General features: G+C 47.7%; 1 protein-coding gene and 2 long non-coding RNA genes across 16 annotated transcripts in view; 1 reads left to right on the forward strand and 2 right to left on the reverse strand.

Annotated features, from left to right (window-relative positions):
• The first annotated feature begins 435 nt into the window (after positions 1–435).
• Positions 436–24,532, forward strand: OTULINL (OTU deubiquitinase with linear linkage specificity like). Of its 5 annotated transcripts, none has more exons than XR_010941883.1 (9): positions 441–628; positions 15,671–15,830; positions 15,917–15,948; positions 16,055–16,146; positions 16,935–17,084; positions 19,800–19,928; positions 20,853–21,122; positions 21,932–24,231; positions 24,266–24,532. XR_010941883.1 is itself a non-coding variant. In XM_067730396.1 (8 exons), the coding sequence occupies exons 1-8, from the start codon at positions 565–567 to the stop codon at positions 22,103–22,105; spliced, it is 1,062 nt and encodes a 353-aa protein (XP_067586497.1). In that variant the 5' UTR covers positions 436–564; the 3' UTR covers positions 22,106–24,532. The 5 variants fall into 5 exon arrangements, 3 of the variants coding, with proteins under 3 accessions (XP_067586497.1, XP_067586496.1, XP_067586498.1); XR_010941884.1 differs by having other exon boundaries at positions 21,932–22,232; positions 23,999–24,532; XM_067730396.1 differs by having other exon boundaries at positions 436–628; positions 16,944–17,084; positions 21,932–24,532.
• LOC137221145 (uncharacterized) lies at positions 5,668–7,843 on the reverse strand. The gene is made up of 3 exons (XR_010941895.1): positions 7,717–7,843; positions 6,875–7,617; positions 5,668–6,034 (listed from the first exon to the last, which is right to left on the reverse strand). It is a non-coding gene; the product is annotated as an uncharacterized lncRNA (long non-coding RNA).
• Positions 15,474–25,096, reverse strand: part of LOC137221143 (uncharacterized) — a 65,251-nt gene continuing 55,628 nt past the window's right edge. For 8 of the 10 annotated variants that reach the window (XR_010941893.1, XR_010941891.1, XR_010941889.1 and 5 more), the window contains 2 exons: positions 23,145–23,333; positions 21,910–21,958 (listed from right to left, as the gene is read on the reverse strand). This is a non-coding gene — a long non-coding RNA (uncharacterized lncRNA). Of the gene's footprint in view, positions 16,542–21,860; positions 21,959–23,144; positions 23,334–25,096 lie in introns of those variants that run through there. The other 2 variants (XR_010941890.1, XR_010941892.1) reach the window with 2 other exon arrangements.

Raw genomic sequence — 25,096 nt, forward strand, 5'->3', positions numbered from 1 at the left:
TCTCGCCCACCCATAACCTTGACCGACCAGCGGTTTAACGTATGGGCCAGGGAAGGGAATGCTGTAACCTTGCCATGAAAGGAAAATGGGACCAGTCCCTCTCCCACACCATCTCACCCACCAGTCTTCCTTCCTTCCCACTCAGTGGGCATTCGATATAAAGTGCCAGGGAGGTCGTAGGACCCGTCCAGGTGGAAGCCCCAGGATGTTTCCCGAGAAGCGGCGTTTGCATCCCAGCAGTGTCTTTCCCACCCCCGCCCCGCGGAGCACCAGCGGCTCTGCGCAGCCCGGGCTGGCGACCCAGAAGGCGCAGAGACCCCGCCCACCCCTAAAAGCCCCGCCCTCTTGGCCCCCGCCTCCGCCCCCGCCGCGGCCTCCCATTGGTGGCCCGGTGTGTCAGTCGACCAGCGGGCTCCCGGGGCGGCAGCTCAGGCTGCGGTCCCCTGCCGGCGCCTGTATCGCACGCCAGCCGCCGGGAAGAGAGACGGGGCGCCGGCCGGCTGCCGCCGCGTCTGACAGACCCACCGGTCGAGGCTCCGCGGCCATCAGCAGCACGCGGCCGCCATGGCGGCGCGGAGGAGCCCCCCGCAGGAGCGGGAGCGGCAACGACCTCGCGACTCCGCCGCAGGTGGGCCCGGGGCCCGGTGGGGCGGGGCGGGGGCCGCGGGCGCCCGGGAAGCGGTCTCCCCGCCGGCCGTCGGCGCAGCCCTGCGTTGGAAGGTTCGGGGCCCGCCATCCCAAGGGTGGGAGGTCCTGGGCGCCCTGCCCGGGGCGGGGAGGGGGACGGGCTGCAGGGTTTGGGGGGCCGTCGGGGGCGGGTTCGCCCCTCAGTGAGGAACTGCGCCCTCGGGCCGAGGCAGCGAGCGACCCTCCGAGGCAGAGCTGGCGGGTTCCTGGAAAGAGAAAGCGGGTCCTGCGGGCTAGGATGCGTTGCGGCGGCGTGAGGTGCCCCGGCAGCGGCTGGGGTCGGGCCCTGGCGCCCACGAGCGCCGGTGTCCCCTTCTCGGTGTCCCCTCCGAGCCCTTGATTGTTGTCGGAGGGAAGTTGACGGGTTTCGCGCTTTGCTGGCAGAGGATGTGGCCGACACCTTCGCAGCAGTCGAGACTCGATGAGCAACAGAGAAAACTCTGGCTTTTGAAACAAAAATGTCACCAGGGACAGGAGCGGCAGCACAGTATATGGCACAGGTGGCCGGGGTCGCCGCGCGCCACCTGTGTCGCGGTGTCTCTGCCCTCTGCGTGCGTAGCGGGGCCCTCACCGGACGAGTGAAGGGTGCTTTCCTTCCCATGCTTTCAGCCCCAGGTCTGAGGAAGATGAGCTGCTTCTCAGTTTGGAGCACATTCCCGATTGTGTATTTCTCTGGAGGCCACCCGGGGGGTGAGAGCCCACTGGTGAATTTGGGGAGCACGCCTGTTCCAGGTGCCGCAGCGTCACTGGGAAGTTCTTGGGACTGCTTCTTAGTCCGGATTCTTGGTCCCAGCGGGAACTTTTGATTCACACAGCAAAGTGTCGGGTGTGGTGAAAACAGCCCGGTTCTAGGAGACAAGACATGAGTTCTAGACATCCTTTTGCCCAGGACTGCGGGCCTGGGTCCTGGTCCATAAAATGAGGGCACTGGGCTAGCTGATCCATAAAGCCCCTCCCAGTCTAGAATTCTGTGGTTGACGTATCTCCCACCCTCAAAAGTTTGGAGAATGAACTCATTTTCAACCTTTCTGCACCTTGGATTCTTATAGAATCCTGGGGGTGTATCCATCCGAACTTTTTCATATGTGATTTTCTTCCCTTCTCCCTGTGTTGTTTCGGTGGAGCAAAGCTGGAAGCGGAGGTGGGGCACAGCTGGGAAAAGCTGACTGGGGGGCGCGGAAGGGTATCTACTTTTGGCTTAATGTAATTGTCAGGAATTTTCCCTTCCACGGCACCAGGTTCAAGGTGTGCAGGCACTGTGAGCGCAGAGAGAATTCTTTCCTCAGCTCCAGCCTAAAGGGAAACATTTTCCTTCCTTAAAAAGTAGTTTGAGGGCTTAGGAAAAGGAAAACCAACACTGCAATTGAAAACACATGCCTGCAACAGAGCCTACAAGAGAATGTTTACAACCAAGTGGTCCACAGTTGCTATTTTTTGCCAGCCTGTTTGTCACTTTTATACTTCTACTCTTACGTTCCTGTGAGATGGATTAAATAGCAAATAAAATGTAAGTTTTGGCACCATGTGTTTTAGCTAAGTAGAAATTCTTGATTGGCACAATGACTGAATTTGAAAGTGACCTTTCACCTGGCTCCCCGGAGCAGGTGGGTGCTGTCCTATGTGTCTGCAGCCCCCAGCGTTGTCCCTGCCACAGTAGCAGTGGGTATTGGAGTTCTTTTCTCGGTGCTGGACGCGGAGACACTGCCCATACATAGTCTTATGTAATCTCTACAACCACTGTCCTGTGATGCTCGGAATGGTCACGGAATTTCCTCAGAGTTTCCAGCTAGTAAGTGGTGCCGGGATTTAAGCCCTGGCGGCCTGGCTTCTCCCGCAGCACGTTCTTAACCATCGCCCGCTTCTGTCTCCTAAAACAGTCAGGCTTATACCTGGGAGCACTCTAGGTTCCAAGGGTACCTCATCGCAGTTGAGCTGTTCTAAAGTAAAGTTGGCTTATCAACGTAATACCATTGTTGTTGCTCAAGGGAACTCACAGGTGTGTGCCCGGGAGAAAAAGTCATCATTATCGAGCTAAAACTTCCTACACGTGTGTTTCTTTATATGTGGCTCTGAAGTCTCTATGTACCATTTAAAGGAGTTAATGGACTAGTGTATCTGACCTTTCTCTCCTGCCCACTTGAATCCTCTGGTCCACGTTCAGTTACTTAGGACAATCTGTTCTCAAGACGGAGGTTATATACACATTTATTGATTTGTAATTAATTGAATGGAAGAACACTTAAATGTCACTTTACAGTAAGTCAACAGGGAGAAGTTTTTGTTTATACACTCATTTTTCCAGTGATCTTTTGTTCTAGTCATACTCTGTTCTTCTACTTTTTCATTTAACTGAGCCGGAATAGACGTGCCATCATGTTTAAAGTAAGAGGAAGATAAAATGTTTATGTTCATTTCTAGGAGACTAAGGACGCTTTTCTGTTAGTACTGTTGCTGGGATTCCCAGGCAATAAACAACAATCCCAGAAACCGTAACACGTAAGATGCTATGCTCAATAAACCTCTGAATTAAGAATTTAATAGTAAGTCTTCCACTGTTGATTTAACCAGGTGACTCTGACTTTGCGTTTACGTGGAACTGTTGGATGTTAGATACATAGTAATTTAAAACACCTTATTAGCTCTGTCTCTGCTTGCCAGTGTTATTGATTTTTATTGAATATTAGTTAGGGTTAGTCTTCTGGCAGAGGGAGTAATAATGTATCGATAATTGGAAGTTAGCTTCTCAAGAGTCCTCTCCCAACTTAGAAGCAGAATCCCAGCCCACTTCCCTGAGCACCGGCAGCTGCCCAGATACCTGGGTTTGGCCTCTTGGGTGGGGTCTGAGTGCCTGCGGCCCCCAGAGCCACAAGATGCCTTCCCGACCTGGCCTGGCCTGTGGGGCGCCTGCACTCCGGGTGGGCTCTGTGCCGTGGGCCCACCTCAGAGGTCAAGCTGGCCGTCAGACGCTGAGGCCCAGGCGGCCGGAAGGGACCCAGAAGACCTGGGGGTCCCGGTCTCGGCCTGTCAGGCTGTCCTGGAGGCACTGCCCAGATCTGGGGGGGCCAGGAGCGCAGGACCACGCCTACCCCTTTCTGTAAATCTTGTTAAATGTAAATCACATACAGCTGTCTTTTTCACTGGGGGGCGGGGGAAGCGTCCTTCCTTCTCATGTGCCCATACAGTGGACCTGAGCTCCTGTTCCCCCCAGGCTTGGAGGACCTCGTGGGCACAGGCTCGTTCCCAAGTGGCTCAGGAGTGGAGGTGGGTAGGGGCGCGGGCTTTGAACCTTGTGTGTCTCTCCCCTAAGCCGGGGCAGAGAAGGTTCCCCAGAGCGTCTTGTCTCCCAAGTTGAAGAGAAGTGGACTGAGCTTCTTCCCTGTAAAGAGAGAACCTTTCCCTGGGTCTTAGAGTGACACCAGGCACATCGTGGGTATATTTGTTGATCTGCGACAAGAAGGCCTCAACTTTGCTGTGAGATCTCTAAAGTGACAGGAAAACAGTGCTCTGTGCCTTCCAAATCGCCTGCCAGGATAGGTCGAAATGCTGTGGAAGAAGCAGAATGGCTGAGAGGACGGGAGAAGTGGAAGAGATGGCCAGCCAGGCCGGCTTGGGTGAGGACAGTCAGTCGCCATCCAGTTGTGAAGGGCTGAGTGGCAGACCCAATCAGCTCTGTGTCATTTTACCTGGTATTTAACAAATGAACTGGGAGCTCAGTTCGTAGCTAAGGCTGGCCTCGCACCTTGAAATGCAAACGTAGCCAATCGAATTATTAATATAAATGTTGGGTCCCTCAGTTTTGCACCTGAAGCAGTGCAAGCCTTGGGTGCATCGATTCCTTCCTCTGAAATCTGAAATAAAAAGAAAAATCTCTCAAACTGAGAGTTTATTAGATCAGTTTTATCCACGGTGTATCCCTCTCTTTTGTTTCTTAAACATTTGTTAAACTCAGTTTGGGATACTCAGCTGGTTGTCATGACAGAGGACTGGTACAGCCACTGCTTATAGACCTACCTTGTACTGCACTGGTCCTCATGCTTGGATATTCCAGCATCTTCTCCCACATATACCTCATTGATTCATTCAAAGTGTGGAGCCTCTAACATGTGAAGGTACAATTCTCCTTTCCCTCCCCACTCCCCCAGGCTCCTCAATCTTCCTCTTTTATTTCTTGCTGTCATTTAGAAACTGGGGTTCCACGCAAGCCCTTGCGGAAAAGGCTCTTTATCAAAATTCTGCTTTCAGGTCAGCTGGTGTAATAGACATGCAGACCTAAGCACGCATGTCTCAGGGGTGAAGTATTTGCTGGCATTTGTCAAGGTCTCATGTATCTTCTGTACACGCTCAGGCGTCTTTCCTGTAGTGCAAGTTTTGAGTGATGTTTTGAGTTTAGTTGAACCTCGGTTGTTTCACAACTGCTTAAAATCCTGTGCCTGTACCACAACGTGACCATTCCACTAACATAACTCTGAAACATGTTAACATAAAGAGGCATTTGGAGGAGAATGGCGCTGAGTGGCCTGGCCTCCTTGTGTTTGTTTATAGGGGAGGAAGCTGAGGTCCAGGTTGCTCGACTGTCTAGGACCAGACCTGGAGTTGAGTTCCTGACTCCCTGGGGCCCGCTCACTCCACTGCCCTGAAGCCATCCCACGAGGTGACCGCTTCACAGCCTCACTTCCTGCGTTATATTTACATGAGTGTATTTAAGGGAAGGGAAAACAAGAGTGGCGGCTCACCATTTCTCTTTTTTCTTTTTGCTTTGCTGTTTTGTTTTTTTGCCACGCCACACGGCTTGTGGGACTTAGTTCCCCAGCCAGGGACTGAATCCGCACCCCCTGCGGTGGGAGTGTGGAGTCCTAACCACTGGACCGCCAGGGAACTCCCACACCATTTCTGACGTGCATGTTAGAAGTCAGAAGGGACCAGCAAGAGAGAGGCTGTTAGGCAGGATTAGGTATGGTGGAATAACAGAACAGCCCCAAATAAGTGAATTAAGTTTATTTCTTTTATGGCAAAGCTCAGACATGGCTCCCCAGGGCTGGAATGGGCTCCGTAGTGTCAGAGGCCCAGGCTCCTTCCACTTTGTTTCCACCCTGCATGGGTTTCATGCCCACAGCTACTTTCTGATCCAAGATGGCTGCTGAATGTCAGTTATCACACCTACATTCCAGCTAGTAGGGAGGAGGGAGGGCAAGGAGTACACACTCCTCTCAACAGAACCTTTTGAAAACTGCCCATAACACTTCTTGGCCAGAATTCACTTACATGGCTCTACCCAGCATGTAGGGAAGGTGGAATGTAGCCTTTATTCTGAGTAGCTAGGTATCCAGCCAAAGTCAGGATTCTATTCCTGTGGAAGAAGAGAGAACAGATACTGGGGTTGGCCGGCAGTCTCTGTCGTGGAGACATGTGGACTGGATTCTGACTACATCGACTCATTTCATTTATTCAACAAATATTTATTAACTATCTACCATGTTTCTAGGGACCAGGAAAGCAGAGAGAAAACAGACACAGTCCCAGTCCTTAAGACATTTACCTACACAGGGAGACAGACACTAATCAAACACAAACACAGTTGTATAAACTGCGACGAGTGCTGTGAAGGAAAAGGACACCGTGTGCTGTGAGAGAGTTAGCAGGGATTTGACCAAGCCTGGGGTTTGGGATTGGGTCAGAGAAGCTTGGCCCCAGGAAGTGACATTTGAGCTGAGAGCTGGAGAATGAGTAAAGTGAAGAGTATTCCAGATGAGGGAAGAGTATTCCAGATGAGGGAAGAGCATGGGCAAAGGCAGGCCGGGAGGCAAGAGTGAGCCCTGATGGAGGAACTGAGGGCCACCAGTCATCCTGGAGCCAGAGGAAGAGGTGAGAGAATAGGGAAGAGTCAGGGTCAGACCAAGGGGGACCCTGGAGGCGGGGTGAGCACCCGTCCTGGTTTGCCTGAGACCAAGGATGTCCTCGGACGAGGAGCTTTTCAGCACTAAAACTGGGGGAGTCCCAGGCAAGCCAGGAGGAGTTGGTCAACCTCCCCGGAGGTCACATTAGTAGTTGGGTTCCTTGATTATTAATTTCAGCAAAGTTCTTTTTTAGGTAGGCATAGATCCCAGCCTTGGAAAAATAGCAACTGACTAGTAAAAGTAGCCCCACCCTGGCCAAAGGGAAAGAGACACAAAACACAGGCAGCACTTACTTGTAGCTGGATTACATGACCAGTGAGACTATCTGGCATGATTCCCCTAAGGGTAATTTTGGAAATCAATTGGCACGTGATAGTATATTTGAGCTAACAGAAACAGCCGAGGGTGGAGGAAGCCCTGACTCCGGAGCAGTGTGTCTCATCGCCAGTGATACACTGGAATCACCTGGGAGCTAAAGAAAAGCCCGGCGCCCAGCCAATAGATAGATTCTCCACAGGTAGAGCCAGGGCAAGGACGGTTCCCTCTCGGTGGCGGTGCCTCCCAGGCTCTGGTTCCGCTTGAATCGCTGGGGATCTTGTAGAACACAGATTCTGCTTCCACGGGGCCCGAGGATTATCTTTCTGAGTGCCCAGCTGGTAAGGATGTCGCTGTCAATAGACTTTGAGTACAATGCTCTATAATGTTTGGCGAGTTTGTTTGGAAGCCTCTGGTTTCTTTTCAGGGGAGCAGATCTGAAGGACCACGTAAAGGTAGGTGGGTCCGCGAGGGCTAGAGACTAGGGGAGGAGGACAGGGAGCCTCCGCCCTGGGCTCCCATCAGTGGTGGGCCCAGCCCGACTTCTCAGTTGGTTCCACCAGTGGCTGGGGTTACGTGGTGAGGCCGGTCCCTGGTTACAGGAAAACCAGCTCTCCGAGGCCTGTGGCTAGGATGGTGCAATAGGCGTTGCCCCATTACTCTCTTACTTGTTAGAGGCCTTTCCAGATGACTCCACTGGCTGCCAGGATGTGGGTCCTTCCTATAAGTAAGAAAAGCCAAAAAGATTTTTGAATAGGAGATGACACGTCCATTGAATGTAAAAAAAGATACAAAAAACAAACCAACAAAACACACACACCCTTGGCTTCAGAGCGGAAAATGGCATTGGAGAAGGGAAGCCAATTAGAAGGATGAGTAACCACTAGCGACAGAGGCCAAATGATTCTGATTAATGGAAAAATCACTGCAGCGAAAGTGGCTTGCCTCAGGGTGTACCTTATTTCTCTCTTGGTCACATGTTCATAAATGATCTATTTTGGGATGTGGAAGACAAGCTTAATTTTTAAAGGCCTAAGAGTTGAGACAGGGACAGAGCACCACGGAAGCCATGACAGGTCAGAGCAGTGAACCAAGTCCAGTAACGTGAAATTTAACAGGGCTGTGTGTCAGCTCCTGGGTCGAAAAAGCACAGAGCTTGCACACGCGATCTGGATAACCCCTTGCTTCCCTTCCCAGGTTCTGAACTAACTGAAAGGTGGACATGGAAGTCAGGGATTTTTAAAATGCCGGCTCGGTGATAAAATCCCTATGTCTTAGTCATATGGCCAGATGGGCTTGCAGGCAGTGCCTGAGCTGTACTCTCCCCTCAAAGGTCAGGCCTCCCTCCCAGAGAGACAGCAGCCCCAAGGGCACCTCTCGGCAGGCAGGCAGATCCTAGTGGAGAGGAGGGGGCTAAGCTGAGCACAGGGTCTTACACCTGCCATCAGGTAAGTCTTCCTCCCTCAAGAAAGAGGAAGAGGAGAGGGTAGAGGGGTGGAGGCCAGCACCAGATCTCCAGGACAGTTCTTCCCCCTGGAGGTTTGAGGACAGTGGGATGATAGCACCTTTTCTCTCTCCCCCTTCAGCAGATGGGGAGATGTGCTCCAGCGACAGGTCTAAACGGCTTTAGGTTGATGGCAGGCTGAATACTCATACAATCGCAGGCCAACCACGGCCCATGGGCCACATCTGTCCCACTCAGTTGTTGTATGGCCTGTGACCTATGAATGGTTTTTACATTTTTTAATGGTTGGAAAAAAGATCAAAAGAAGAATACCATTTCCTGACATGTGAAACTTATATGAAATTCAAGTTTCAGCGTCTGTAAAAAAGTTTTCTTGGAACACCACAGTACCCGCTGTGTACTGTCTGATGGCTGCTTCCCCTCTGTCGGGGACGATCTGAGTGGATGGGACGGAGACCAGACGGCTGGCAGTGCCGAAAATACTCTCTGACCCCACACAGAAAACTTGCTGACTCCCGATGGAGCATGAAGAAGTGGTTACGTGGCTGAATTCTCTCCCGCTTGGTCACACCCAGGACAGTGTGTTCTGACCTGCGGTCTCACTCTGAGTGTGGGGTGGGTCCCGAGAAGAGTGACCGGGATGGTGAAGAGACTACCCCCCTGCCCCTCACCACCAAATCATGTCAAGTGAGGCCTGGTGGAGAGAAGGGGGAGTGTCTGATCTAGAAGAGAAAAAGGCACAGTGGGAATGACAGCTGCCTTCCGAGTTCATGCTTATTAATTATTTTGAATTCTTGGAAGAGAATTACTCAGGAAGGGCAGTTGTGTAGTTAATTCAAAGGGCTCTGACCTTGAGTCAGAACATGTGGGTTCAAGTTCAGGCTTCTGCTTGCTTTCTCTGGGCTTCAAAGATGAAGTGTGCGTGTGACAGCTCATCAGGTGGCCAGGTCCACAGTGAATTAAGCTTCAGCTTTCACCTCAAAAGTGCTTTCCAGCCAGTGCTTTCCAAAAGGGGACACAGTCATGAATCCACTGAACTGGAACCCACCTGCAGTGTGGACAGCGTGTGTGTGTGTGTGTGTGTGTGTGTGTGTGTGTGTGTGTGTGTGTGTGTGTGTGTGTAGGGGGGAACCGGGGGAGAGATTCATTCTGCTTGAGGGCCTGGTGTGACTCAGGCCTTGGAGAACCAGTGGGATTCCAGCCCCTTCGGCCCAAGCATCCCGTGTTTCTGTCAAAGATCGTGTGGAGGAAGAATCAGACACGTTCCTCGTGACGCCAAGCAGCAACGATTCAAGTTGTGGTGACAGATCTGGTCACACCAACCGCTTGCCTCTTTGTTGAGACAAAGTGATTCATCTGAGGTCCTGCAGCTAGAAAATGGCAGAATAAAGACTGGGTCCCGGCCTTGTTCTGCCAGCCCGCTGTCTCCACCGGACCAGGGACAGGGAGTCTGCCTGGCTGGGTACAGTGACCTGGAGTTCTGGGGTCCCCGGAGCCTATCCCACCTACTGCTTTTGTAGTTGGGTGGGTTTTAAACCTCTGCCACATGGTTAGAAAATTAAAGTGACGGGTGGGACTTAACACACCGAACGCTGTGCCCAGTACATGAAAATACTCTGAGCTATGATGTTACTAAAAACACGCACACAGTCCGCTCAGTGTTTGGCAAGCAGCATTTCCTGCTGTGTTTGGTGACTCTTGGTCGGCAGGAGCCTTGGGTGACGCGTGCCCAGTCCCACGGGACGTGAGATTGCGCGCATAGCCTTGTTAAGTTGGTTGCACGACAGGGCTACCCTTGTGTGTCTCGCTGGTCATGACTTTCGAGATAAAAACTTTCACGTTGGGGGTTCTCTTCCTCAGCGATACTGATCTTGTAGTTGTTGGTTATAGAACTCTACTAAGCGGGAGACCATTGTTTCTTAACTGCGCAGGATTAGTACCTGAAATTCCAATGTGTAGAAAGTCTTTTGACCTCCCCATTTCAAAGATTTATTAAGAGGTTATTTGTTCTCTTTCCCACATAGCTGATAAAAAAAAAAAAACCCAACTAACCTATGGTTTTGCATGAGCCAAGACCATTTAAACGCAGCCTTTCACTCCACTGTGCTGACTTTTCTCTAGGAGTCTCCCATTTGCTCTAAGTTATTCAGAAGCCTTGACGTCCTAACAGGATTTGTTCTGTATGTCTATCGCTCTGTTTGCATATTGCTTAGCTTATATGTTTGGACGAACGTACCGTATTTTGCTTTATTCTCGAGCCTCTGAGGTTCTCAGAGCTCCCCTCTGAGAGAGATGACCCACCTGGGCATCCAGCATGAGGGCCTCGTGTTAGCCGGACCCCGACAGCAGGACGTGCTAACCTGCGGGCCCGGGCAAGCTGACCAGTAGCCTTTCCTGACAGCAGAGCCTCGTGCCACCAGACCAAGAGCTCCCTGGGGCCAGAGCATGTGTCTTTTCAGTTCACTGCCTGCCAGCCTGGCGCCCAGCCCAGGGTAGGAAGAAGTAGCATAACCAAAGGGCGAGGGGCAGGAGGGAGGGGGGCTTCCTGGGCCGCTCCCAGCCCACTGTACCACGTGGCCTGTGTGTACTCCTCTCTGGGGCACCCCCATCCCTTCACCACTCCTGCCACAGAGAAGGGGCACGGCCGTCCCAGGCCCTGTTTGCTTCCTAACCCATCCATCTCTCTTGGCCACTCTTCCTACCATCTCCTGCTAATCAGCCAGAACATGGCATTGAAGCTGATAGAAATATCTGTTGTATTTATTATGTTAAATTTAGTATTTTTCACCTTAAAGTTTTCAACAAGGTGATTTTCCCATGTTGTGTGTCTCGCTGCCCCTGCTGTCTTCAATGTCGAAATTAGGTCGCCTTTTCCACTGTTTAGCTCAGGCCTAGTCTCCGCGGCGAAGCCCGCCCCGGAGCCCTTGTTCTCCTCCTCTGCCTCAGGAGATGTCAGTGGGCCGGACCCCGGGGGAGGGGGGGGACCCCGGGGGGTGGGGCAGAGGAGCCGAGGGCGGAGCGAGCTCCCTGTGCCGCCGCAGCCCCAGGGGTGGCCTGTGGGGCAGGGGCCAGGCCCCAGCCAGGCCCCGGGGCTCTCCCTGAGAGCGCGCCTGAGGCTGGGGCCAAGTGCTGTCAGGGTGATCACTCGGTTTCCTGGCTCCTCTGGGTCTTTTAAGTTTTGTTTTCAGGTTTGTTTTTTTCTTTTTGGTTTCCTGTTTGAGTGTTTGAATTATTTCAGTTTTGGTACAGTTTAGAGAACAGAAAAAAAAAAAGGCTGAGTAGAATTTTACCACAAAAGAACAGTGGCTTCTTATTTTTTCAGTTCTAGTCAATGGTCTCATCTGCCACATGTAGTCTGAGTGATCACAGATCGGAGTTTAGCGTCAGATGGCCACACTACTGGCTTCAGGAGGTTCTGGTGTCATTACCCAAAGGACATCGCAACTGCCTAAGGGTTGCCTCGGATTGTGTGGGTTGAGGTCTCCGCAGGTGGTAATGCTGATGACTGGGGGGATGTGTAAGACCTAGTTCGTCCACTTTCCGCTGTCACAGGAATGCCTGGTGCCTCATGTATCACCTCATTTCGGCCACCACCCAAGCGGTCCAGCCCGAAAGGGTTAAAAAGAAATTTCATTTTTATCTCTTGATGAGCGTTAAAAAGGATCAAATCCATAATTCCTGGCAACGCTTGTTTTCTGCCTCTTCGTTGCCAAAGCCACCCCTCGTCCCCTACTCCGCTTGTTTCTTGCCCTTCTCGCTCCTCTGTTTATTATGTTGAAAGACTGACTCCATGGTGGTGGAACTTCTCTCTTTTCCTGTTAGTCCAGGGGCCGCCCCCCAAGGCCAGCTCGCTGTTAGGCAGGGCACCGGGCAGGGGAGGGGAAGTTGGGCGGGCGGGTGCTGACTTCTCCCTGGCCGGTTGGCCGAGGGGGACCCCGGGAAGATTCTGACATGGAAGATCTTATCCCGTCTCGGCTGCTTTGGGGGAAATGAGATTTGACTCAGGAGATCATCAAAGCTGTGATCATGATAGTATTTTGCTGGGTGTCTCATTTATGGTGTTCTCCTCCTTGTCTGTTGTTTTGAGTTGTAATCCAGTTACGGACACATGCAGGAGAAATTTTTTAAACTCTCTTTTTAAAGAGCCTGGATTCCACTTGCTGTAGCAGAGCTGGCATGGGATTCACTCAGCTCCATCATTCAGAGGCAGGGTAGGCAAGTGGGACGGCGTCCAGCTTCTGCATCGCAGTGCCCCGTGTGCTTGAATTCTAGCTCTGCGGCTTAGTTCATCTTTCTCTCCCTCGCAGTGTCCTCAGGTGATAAAATAATAATGAACATGTTTTGGGTACTTGCCGTGTGCCCGGCCATGAGCTCGGCACTTTTCCCAACATCTCCTTGGGGCATCCCGCAGCTCCAAGGGGGCCTCCGTGTTACCAGGGTAACGGCAGCGAGAGGAGCCCCTGAGCTACCCTGCGTCCCCGGCGCTGGGCTGTCCTGCTGCCCTCCCTTCCGGGGTTAAGGAACAGGCACTTGGGGGCATGGAGTCACCCACCCCGTGTACTGCAGGACCAGGGCCTCCTTATGCCACTGCGTTTCTAGGAGCAAATGAGACAATTCCTGTAAAACGCTTGCTGCAGGGCCTGGCACATAGCAAAAGCTCAAACTGTAGCTCTTTTAAACTGTCAAAGCCCCACTCCTGATAATATTTCCATATGAAGTTATGTGAACACCTCGGGGTTCTCTCTGAGCTGCAGCCCACTCCCCTGTGACCTCCTGAGTCCCACCTCCAGGCCGCTCCCTGGTACCCACACCAGCCCCCCTGATCCGCTCCCTGGCCCTTCTTGGCTAGTACCCGTGGCTGCACTGGGTAGAGTGGATGCAAGTTTAGGCTCGTGTTCTTGGTTTGCGTGGGAAGGGGGTGTTCAGCCCTCACATGTTTTTTTCTGAGAAGTTGATCGTATCGCCCTTTCTTGGGTTGGAGGTGGGTTTAATTTCAAGGATTAGGGCGGTAGGCTAGGGAAGTGCGTGTGTGCGTGTGTGCGTGTGTGTGTGTGTGTGCGTGTGTGCGCATGCACGTGTGTATAGGTGTGAGGAGACCATAATCTGCGGTGGGTCCCTATGGAGGCCCTGGCAGCTGTCGAGAGGCCTCAGGCTCAGGAGAAGCCCCCATTTCAGGGGTCTCAAATCAAATGCCCCGAGGGGCCGGGCAGTATCTTTTAAGAATGCAGCATGTCGATTGGAGTCTGTGTGTGGCAGATGAGAGCAGTGCCCCATGGAGGGGGCAGCAGCCAGCCCCCAGCCCAGTGACTGCAAGCCCTCCAAGTCCACACAAAACCCAGGACGACCCGGTGGGAAGCAGGCAGATGCTCCAAAAGGCTCTTCCCGGAGGAAGAACTATGAACGTGTTACTGCAGTGAGAAATCATAACCGGTCCTGGGGTTTAGGGAAATGGAGGCTCGCACATGTGGCGGGAGTGTCAGCTGTCTGAGGGGGCACTTTGGCAACATCTGTACCATCTGGAGATGTGCACACCCTTTGACCCAGAGTTTCCTCTTCTAGAAATTATCCTAAAAGATACCATGAGTCCACGAGGACTGTTGGAGGAAAATGTTTGTAAAAGTGAAAAGCTGGGAAACAATCCACATGCTCGTCAACAAGGCAGTGATTGTGTATACATATGATGCTCTCTCTTTATACTAAAATATTATACATTCTTTAAGGAGAATAATGTAGGCTTTAATAAAAGTCTGAATTATAGATGCAAAGGCATTATAGCTTACGTTTTTAAACAATTCATTAAAAACTTTGTACTAAGTATCTAGGTAGAAGTAAATACATAATTAACAGCCAATCAATTGTTCTAAACAGGTAAGTACCTGCTTTTGAAGATGTACTTTTCCAGTAAAGGGTACATGATGTCTCTCTGTCTCTTGTAAGCTTATTTCTTAGAGCTGCGTATGAATGTACAACGATCTACAAATAAATAGTTTAATTGAATAATAAAAAAATGTACTTTTAAATAATTATAAACATGCATATTTTTATTTGCTGGTAACTTTATTTCTTTATTTGCTGGTAAATTCTTTCTTTATTGAGAGTATATATATTTATTGAGAATGTATAGCAACTTTACTGAGATATGCATATCAAATATCCATACGAGCAAAAATGCTAAACTTGTAGATTCCGAATCCAGGAGGCTTTTACTACAGTTAATCATTGGAATTTTACTAAACCAATGTGCCAGGGAGGGAACTGTTTCACAATGAACCCCAGGAGGTTTGGCCACCATTCAAAAGTTCTCTTCCTCATTTGTACTTCAGCATTTTACATGTTCAAACATAATATAATTAGGAATCTGTTGCACATAGTAAAATATTGCAAGTACGTAGTTTGGGCTCTCCTGGCCTGTGAATTTTCTCTCCTGTCACATCAGGAATCGTAGTGTACCCTGTAAGCTGCACACCTAGCTCCATCCACGACTATTCTGAGTGGCCCACTTTCTGGAAAGCATGTCTCTGTGCCTGCTGTCTGAGTCTCGTTCTGTGCGTTCAGATGATGGCATGTGTTATGCCCCATAATGACCTAAGAGTATCGCCGTGGGCAAAAGTGGGTGGCGGCCACACGGCAGGAGACCCCCCTGGTGTGATTGACTCCTGTGGGCTCGGTGCTGAGCAGACTCCCTTGATCATTCTTGGATTTAACAGATATTCTACACAGTGCAAGGCGCACTGTGCTAGTTCTTAAATGATTTCATTCCATCTTTCTCCAGCGAGGTCAGTATTTTTACTCCCATTTTACAGTCAAGAAAATTCAGGGGAAGAGAAATGAGGTGTCCCACAGTCAGACAGCTGAGTAAGTAGGAGAAATGGGTTTTAAATTCAGGTCTGAGGGATTCCGAAACCCATGCTGTTTATGTTCCCTATTCCTCTTGAATTCTGTGGAACAAAGATATCTTTATATATGACACTGATTATAGGAGAACTAGGTGTTTCTTTAATCTTTAGATTGAATTTTCAAATGCTTTAAAAAACGTTTATTTAAATCAATGATAGACTCTTTACAGGTAAAATTATCCAGTGTATCTTTTTTCCCCCTTAAACAAAGCAGGCTTGTGTAATTGTGATGTATATTTATTTTACTTTTTATTGAAGTATAGTTGATTTACAATGTTAATTTCTGCTGTACAGCAAAGTGACTCAGACACATATATACATTCCTTTTTATATTCTTTTCCATTATGGTTTATCGAGTATATTAAATATAGTTCCCCATGCTATACAGTGTTATTATTGTTAAATTTTTGTAGGAAATGACCAAGTGCACTCCTGGACACTCGTCACCAGCCAAGCCTTAGATACCGCGTGGAGAGTAGGAAAGGGGTCAGTGACACTGGCAGTTTCATTTCTGGTGGGCACCCTCTGCTACTTCAGAAGGCTACATTTATATTTAGGGCACCGGCTGAAAAGGTATGTGGCTATGTCATCTTTAATTTTCAAAAATGCCCTTGCTGTTTAAAATAGAATTTTGATATTATCGTTCCCTTATCTTTTAGGTGGATTGGATATCTGCAGAGGAGATTCAAAAGTAAATATTTTCATGCATATGCTTCCTTATTTTTAAAGTGCAGAGAGGGTTCAAGAAGGGAAAGGAAAGGGAAAATTCACCACCTTGTATCTTTGATTTGGTCCAGGGAACCTCAGTGTGGAGGCAGAAGTTGATTTACTCAGTTATTGTGCAAGAGAATGGAAAGGAGAGACACCCCATGCCAAGCTGATGAGGAAGGTGTGTCTGTTTATACAGCTCGTGGTGGGTGGAGAATTTGTGTGTAAAAATCGGGAAACACGCATTCCATTCTGCTTTACCAAATGTGGCACCAAGAACAACTGTGGCTCTAATTAAAAGCCAACAGCTGCTAGACATTGCCTTCAGGCCTTTCACCTAGAGCTAGTGCCTTCGAGGACTTGGGTAAATTAGGCCCGTAATTTCAGGACACTTGAGCGTTGTACCCTTTTCAGCTCCCTGCTGACCAAGCCTATGAACACATCTGCACATGCAGTGGAGACTCCTGTCCTTGAAGGGATTCAGGCACCTTGACATAAAACATTTTGAGGATTTTTAGAACTTTCCATCAGACCAGTCTTGGTAAATATTCCCAGCAATGCTGTCCAACCTTGTCACTAGCTAAAGCCAAAAAAAAAAAAAAAAAAAAAAAAGAGTGAGAGAGAGAAAGAGAAAGAAAAAGAAAAGTACATTTAAATGACACTTTAGCATGGGCTTAAAAGTATATATAGTATTTTTCACTGTGTTCAAGTTGCAGACATCATCTCCCCAGAATGACATTTCCTGGCTCTGGGCTTCCAGGAAGTTACCAACTAAAATAGCATGACATGGACTCCATACACACACAAGTCACTTGAAAATGACACGTGTTCGTATTCATAATTTATAATTGTTTTGTTTCTGTTGTCCACTTTATTTGGGGGTAACACCTGCTGAAGGTGCAGTGGATTTGCTTTCTTTATTCTCTCATCCAGTGGAATTAAAGACAGCCTCTCCTCTCGTGCTCATAGGCTTATGAGGAGCTGTTTTGGCGGCGGCATATTAAATGTGTTCGACAAGTAAGGAGAGACAACTACGACGCACTAAGGTCGGTGCTCTTCCAAATCTTCAGCCAGGGCCTCTCTTTCCCATCCTGGATGAAAGAAAAAGACATTGCGAAGGTACGTTCTCACACCGGAAATTCGGGAAAGGTCACACTGATGGGGACTGCAACACAGATGCTCGGGGTCTTCTGTGGGTGGCTTTGTACACAGGGCGTCAGGAGACTGAAGGCCCTTTAGCCCAGTCCTCTGTCTCTCGTGTCAGTTTGCAAACAAACCATCTCAGAAGGATAGTCGCACTCAATTTTGTTTGTTTTTAATGCCGGCATCTTTTCTGGAGCAGGGCATCTGTCCTTTATAAGTTAGGTGGTCTGCTAAAATTCACTTTTCTACCCTATGGTTATTTGAGTGTTGACAAGCACAGTATGTAACCTCCATCCCAGAGAATCCCTTGTATCCCTTTTTGTCAATCCTTCTCTCACCCCCAACCCCAGGCGACCACTGATATGTCTTCTGTCCCTTTAGTTTTGCCTTTTCCAGAATGTCACGTAAATGGAATTATTTGGTGTGTAGCCTTTTGAATCTGCCTCTTTCACTTAGCATAATGCATTTGCAGTTCATCCACGTTGTTCCATGGATTTGTAGTTCACTCCTTTTATTGTTGAATGGTGTTCCATGATATGAATGTCACATATTTTGTTCCTCTATTCATGAGTTGAAGGACATCTGGATTGCTTCCAGTTTATTTATTTATTTATTTGGTTGCCCTGGGTCGTAGTTGCGGCAGGCGGGCTCCTTAGTTGCAGCTCGCAGGCTCCTTAGTTGTGGCACGTGGGACAACTCTTAGTTGCGGCACGCATGTGGGATCTAGTTCCCCGACCAGGGATCAAACCCGGGCCCCCTGCCCTGGGAGCGTGGAGTCTTAACCACTGTGCCACCAGGGAGGTCCCCAGATTGCTTCCAGTTGTTGACAGTTATGTATAAGGCTGTTATAAATATTCCCATACTGGATTTTGTATGAACGTAAGTTTTCATTCCTTTTGGGTAAATACCTAGGAGTGAGATAGCTGGGTCACATGATAGGTTTAACTTGATAAGAACCTGCCAACTCTTTTCCAAACTGGCTCTGCCATTTTGCCACCAATAACGGAGTTCCAGTTGCTCCACGTTCTCAGGTTTATTGTTTTGTTTTTTTAGCCATTCTAATAGGGGTGCATTTGTGTCACTGCCTTTTGTTTGCATTCCCCTAATGGGTAATGATATTGAGCATCTTCGCATGTGCTTATTTGCCATCCACATTACCTCCTTGGAGAAGTCTCTGTTCAGATCTTTTGCCCATTCTTTTTTTTTTTTTTTTTTTTTTTTTTTGCGGTACGCGGGCCTCTCACTGTCGTGGCCTCTCCCGTTGCGGAGCACAGGCTCCGGACGTGCAGGCTCAGCGGCCATGGCTCACAGGCCCAGCCGCTCCGCGGCATGTGGGATCTTCCCGGACCAGGGCACGAACCCGTGTCCCCGGCATCTGCAGGCGGGCTCTCAACCACTGTGCCACCAGGGAAGCCCCGCCCATTCTTTATTGGGTTGTTTGGGTTTTTTTAATATTGAGCTTTGAGAATTCTTTATATATTCTGAATATGAGTGCTTCATCAGCTATGTCATTTGCAAATATTTTCTCCCAGTCAGTACCTTGTTTTTTTCATTTTCTTAACAGTTAAAGCAGCACAGTCTTATGAATAACCTTAATTTTTATTTGAATGTAGTATGCCTAACCACAGATGTACATTTAAGGATGGAGGAGCAAAGAAATATAAAGTATTTGCATATATATGACTACACATGGTCTATTTCCTTACCATCTTTTGTTTAGAGCTGTTTTTAGTGGTAGTTTAATTGCGTCTAGCAGTTAAACGTGTGCTGTGTGCCAGCCCTGCTGCTAGTTGCTGAGGACAGAGAACTTAGCTGAGGCCCTGGGCTCCACAGGCTCAGCTGGGTGGGAAAATGGATCAGATACCCACAATGGATCAGATTCTTATGTATTCTGTAATCTTATTTAGTCCCAACAAGAGTCCTGCAAAATGGATAGTACTGTCATTGATTTTTGACAATTGTCATTGTCTCCATTACAGTGGAGGATGAGGCTAAGAGGTTACATAAACAGTGTTGGGTGAGTAATCTCTCAGCAGGCATGACAGAGTGACAGAGCTAGGTTGAACCCCAAAGTGCATCCTTGTACAATCTACATTCCCCTGATACACTATGTTACTCTAACGGTGCTTGGTTAAAAATAATTTCTAAAAGGGTATACCTAGGAAGTTCGGGAAATGTTTTATCCAAAAAGATTGTTTCTGTAGACGTAATCTTCATTTAGGTTTTCATTAGTTGTGAAACTGTGAATTAAGAAGATGATCCAAATCACTTAATCCACAAATCTAAAACAAGACTATAGGGCTTCCCTGGTGGCGCAGTGGTTGAGAGTCCGCCTGCTGATGCAGGGGACGCGGGTTTGTGCCCCGGTCCGGGAGGATCCCACATGCCGCGGAACGGCTGGGCCCGTAAGCCATGGCCGCTGAGCCTGCGCGTCCGGAGCTTGTGCTCCGCAACGGGAGAGGCCACAACAGTGAGAGGCCCATGTACCCCCCCCCCCCCCCCCCCCCCCACACACACACACACACACACACACACACAAAAAAAAGACTATATGTTTTTACTTAACTGTTGTTATAGTCTTTTAAAATAAAGATTCTGAATGGGATAAGATTATCTCCTGTGACATATTCCAAATTGTGTGTCAGACATGTTGAGATACTGATCACTGTTGGCATCTACTTCCTTTTTAAGCTTCCTGAAAAACTGCTCTTTTCACAAGGTTGTAATTGGATCCAGCAATACAGTTTTGGTCCTGAGAAGTATACAGGTTCGAATGTGTTTGGAAAATTACGTAAATGTGTGGAATTATTGAAAGCACAGGTGAGTCTTTAGGGGGGAAAACTAGGAATGAAAGCATGCACCCCACACACAGCCCCTTTTCTCTCATGCCAGGCATGTCGCTCTACGCCCCACTAGTAGGAAGTGGGGCAGGAATGGTCTTCCAGCAGCTGACCACTTCCTTCCCTGCTCTTCTGTGTCCTTCCCAGTAATGAACGGGAGCGAGGCTGTTCTACGCGATGATTACACCTATCACGGGCTAAGAGGGCTTTTGTGGACTGGCCGGGAAACCTTAACAATCACGTAGCTCTGCTGTTTCCCCAGAAAAATGTGGTGCAAGGTCCAGACAAGGCACTGGGAAATGCCCTTCTGAAATGTGCCTATTAGTAACTTGGGGACAGGACAGATGTTATAATTTGACTAAGATTGTTTTTCCTGCTCTGAATAAACACAGATTTTAGATCGTTGAAATGAATCCTCCTTGGGAAATACCATTTCTGTGCCACGGTTTTCTGATCTGTAAAACTAAAATGTGAATAGTCTCAACCCTGTACAGTTAGTTATTGTGAGGATTGAATGAGAGAATGCATGTAGATCGCTTTATACTCCGCCCTGGCACACAGTGAGTGGTAAAGAAAGAATACTAATTAGTACTGTTCGTCACTGGAAAGTCCTTTGTGTAACCCAACACCCTTAGAGGCAGCTTTAGGAAACTGACCTGTTTAGTATTTTACCTAGTAGGTGGTGCTTTTTTGAAAAACTAGTTTAAATGAAATATTTTGTTAATGTAAAAGTAATAAGTACCTAGGGTTAAAAAAATCAGTGTCAGATGATATAAAATGAAAAGTTAAAGTTCGACTCCCCTCTATTAATCTCTGGTTTGTTTTATAAGTACTTTAAAAGTTATGCAATGGTCTATGTATTCACCTTTTCCGTTTAAGTTTCACTTTACATCTGTGTTTTTAGTGGACTGAATTTAGTGGAATTAAAGATTATCACAAGAGAGGAAGTATGTGCAACATCCTTTTTTCTGATGCTGTCCTGGAATATAAACTTTACGAAGCTCTGAAGTTCATCATGCTCTATCAGGTCACTGAGGCTTATGAACAAATGAAGACCGCAAAGGCCATTCCCAGTCTTTTTCGACTCCTGTTTACCCGGGAAACCTCTTCCGACCCTTTAAGCTTCATGATGCATCACCTGAATTCTGTAGGTGACACGTGTGGACTAGAGCAGGTAAATGGGGCAGAAGAATCGTGTGTGTATGATGAAGGACGATGCTGGCAACACTTGAGCACATAGCTGTTTGTTTGTTTGTAGTTTGCTTTCAGCCATGATAAATCCAGCTGCAAAGAGGTGGCGGGTGGGTATGATTGCCCTCAAGTGAGGAAAAGGAGTGATAAACCTTCCTGCCCGATGCTGGCGGCTGCGTCTTTGCAGCCCTGTGGCTGGCGAATGGCAGTCGTGGGAGCGTTCCTGACCTTCCCGCTGCCTCTCAGGCAGTAACAGGCTTTCCCACAACAGAGGTTGCCCAGGAGGAAGTCCAGCTGCAAACTGAGGCAACATCTGGGAGAGCGTTTGGCTACTTAGTGCAGACAAGTAGAAGCTATTGAGATTTTAAAAGAAGTCCAGACGATGCTTTCATTTCCCCGTAGAAAAGGGCTTTCGTTTTGCTTTGCTTTCCTTTCCTAGGGGGTGCTCAAAATCATGACATTTTAATAAAAATTGATTTAAGACGATAAAAAAAAACCGTTGGAAAAACAGTGTAACTATTACTGTAAGCATTCCTTTTATTAGTTTTTTTTTTCCAGGCAGCTTTCCCTGTGATTTCTTCACGCTACTCCCCGGAGACGTTTCTCTGCTTGTCCCCTGCCCTCCACGCAGCGGACGTTCGTTCCCCAGCTCTGTGCCCCCTCCCTGGTTCATGTGTGGGTCAGCAAATACATCATCATCTCATGAGCGGCAGAAGAATACTCGCCTTCCGCTGGTGAGAGGTGGGAATTTGGAGATGTGTATCTGTGACCTCTCTTTCGTCTCGTCCCCAGATTGATCTGTCTGTACTTGGATACTCCCTGGAAGTGAAGATAAAAGTGTTCAGACTGTTCAGGTTTAACTCCAGAGACTTTGAAGTCTGCTACCCAGAGGAGTCGCTCAGGGAGTGGCCGGAGGTCTCCCTGCTGACCGAGAATGACTGCCACTATCACATTCCTGTCTTTTAAGTCTGCCTGGACCGGGCACCAGCTCTCGCCGGTGACAGTGGTCACACTTGCAAGTCATGTTTCTAGAAAAGCAAAGCTAGTATTGCTGCCATTGGAGGAATCGGGACCTCCCTCTCCAGGATTACAGGTACACTGGACGGAGACCCACGTGCCTTCCCTTTGTTTCCAGTGATTTCCTCCAGAGCCCTTGCACTAATGCATTTGTGGGTTGGTGGTTCGACCTTGTTTGTAAAGGCTCTGGTCATTTCACACACAACAGAGCACAAGGACATTTAGTTTGGGAAGAACAAGAACAGGAAGAAAGCGAGAAAAAAACAAGTAGGGGAAAAGGACTAAAGGGAAAGAATTGCTTTGTCTATAATCTTGATGTTCTTTGTTAAGAATCTTGTCTTTGACTGATTTGGGATCTTCATAAACATGGCCTTCTTTTATAAGCATTACCGTCCCAGGGATCTCTATGGTATATTGATTTTCCAGAACCATTCGATTAACTTTAAAATTGTGTGTGTGTGTATTTACACTCACACATAAACATGTATGATTTTATATATACACATCTAAACAAACACATACTTACACATAGCCACTACTTTGTAATGTTGTACAATTTGTTTTATCTCTTTTTTTTTTTTTTTTACTATTGCATCTGGCCAGTTTAATATGTTTTATATAGCTCAAAAAGAGAAATTCTGTAGATTAAGGCAACTGAATGACAATTATTGTACTGTCACAAAAATATTAAACGGTATATTTAATGTGTATTTACATGTGTATCTAATGTGTGTAGGGAGAATCCATCCAATCCCCAGAACCTGTAAATATGTTGGGTTAAATGGCAAAGGAGAATAAGGTTGCAGGTGGACTTAAGGGACTAATCCACTGACCTTGAAATAGGGAGAGGAGTCTGGGTTCTGCAGGTGGGCCCAACATAATCACAAGTGTCCTTAAAGTGGAAGAGGGACTTGGGAGAGGGTCAGTCAGAGGGAAGTGTGAGGTACAATCAGAGACAGATGCAACATGGCTGGCGTTGGTTACTTACAGCATATACAGGAAGAAAGTTACTGCAGGTTCGGGAAGGAGCCACAAGCCAAAGAACGTGGGCGGCCCCTGGAAGCTAGAAAAGGCGAGGGAACAGATTCTCCCCTAGAGCCTCCAGAGAGGAACGCGTCCCTGCCGACACTTTGATTTTAGCCCAGTGGAGCCCATGTCAGACCTCTAGCCTACAGACCTGTAAGACGATAGATAGGCTGTTTAAGTCGCTAAGTTTCTGGTAATGTGTTACAGCAGCAGTAGACAACTAATATACTCAGGCTAACTAGCTTTTGATCATCTTTATTTTGGAAATACTTTTTCAGTTTATTTTGGTAATCTTTATTTTGGAGGTACTTTGCTCGTCTGTTTTGAATTTCAACAAATATTGAATACAAAATAACCTTTAAAATCTTGGCTAATGATCTACTACTTCAAAGTTACACATCCCTTCTAAGAACGTCTTAACATGTTTGACGCTAACATTTTCTCACATTTCTATATTTTACTGTAAATAAAAAAGAGGTATGTTAAATGCTGTGGTGTATGAAAATAACATTCAGATTCTTCTGTAATGGGGACGATCACCTGTATGTACTACATAAGCCAGTGCTGTGCCTGCTGTCATTTTGTTTTCTGGGTGAAGAGCTGGAGAGTAACGAGCTCAGATCCAGGGGCTGTGCATTACCTTGACAGGCAGGCGAAGCAGTTGTTCTCACTAGATCTCTACAGTCCTTTCCTGCTTGGAGGCATCTGTGGTTGTGCATCACCCCTGTCATTGAATTGACACTGTTGCACGTTATCCCCTTGATGTGTTACTGTGACCAAGAAAAAATGAACTGTCCCTTCTGTGTTCACAAGCAGATATGATGACAGCCTGCAGCAGTTCTGCTGAGACTGATACACGTAGAATTGCTGCTCCGGACTCCTGGCTCCACCTGAGCCTGTCCAGGTATGTACCTGGCACATGTGTATTCCCACTGGCCTTGGCATCTCCTTATCCGGTGCAATGATTTCCACATCGATCCAGGACTGAAAGGAAGAACTTTTTCACAGGGATGGGCAGCCTATAACTCTGTGACATATCAACCCATGATGTTCATCCTTAACTGTGTTGGGGGGATGGGGCAGGGTGGGAAAATAATTCTTTAAAAAGAGGGGCAAGACCAGATTGTGGAAAACATTTCGATACAATGAAAGTAAAAAATAAAGACGACTTCTCAGTAGTTGCTGTGTTTTGGGAAAGCATCAAAACAGAAGATTTTAAGGGAAGAGGTACTGGGTGTTTTTATGTTTTTAATTCAGTTGTATAATTGAATGTAACAAACTAATTAATAGGAACTGCATATAAATTAGCACCACTTTTAAATGCCAACAATAAATTGGAAGTGAATTTCCTGTGTGATGCCAACATTTAATGTCTCTCTAACCTTATAGGGTTCAAATGAGGAGAGGAATTTTAGCAAAAATGAAAACGTATGCCCTTGTCCTTTTTTGATTTTAGAATAAGTTTCTCTCTTAAATTTTGGCCATGTGTGTCCACACTGAGGGGTTGTATGAATATTAGTACAAGACTGACTTTTTTCTTGTGGTAAAATATACATAATATAAAATTTACCATTTTAACCATTTTTAAATGTTTAGTTCAATGGCATTAAGTACATTCACATTGTGCAACTATTATCATCATCCATCCTTAGAACTTTTATCTTCAAGACTGACTTTTTTGATAAGCAAGTTTAATTCCCCTGCCTGGTACCTGGATTTCTTTTCCTTTTCACTTTATCTTTCTATCGTGCCCTTCTAATCTATTTCCTCTAGCCTTAAAAGACCCTCAGTGTAAAGTCCAATGTGAGGGAGGTTTAGGTGACCAAATGAGTCATGCAAATTGTGTTTTGCTTTGTCTCCAGAGTAAAGAAATAACTACAGATGGCTTCTGGTTTCATCCTAGGAACACTATCA

Source organism: Pseudorca crassidens, chromosome 3, assembly GCF_039906515.1.
Source record: "Pseudorca crassidens isolate mPseCra1 chromosome 3, mPseCra1.hap1, whole genome shotgun sequence".
In the NCBI taxonomy this organism is placed as follows: Eukaryota; Metazoa; Chordata; class Mammalia; order Artiodactyla; family Delphinidae; genus Pseudorca; species Pseudorca crassidens.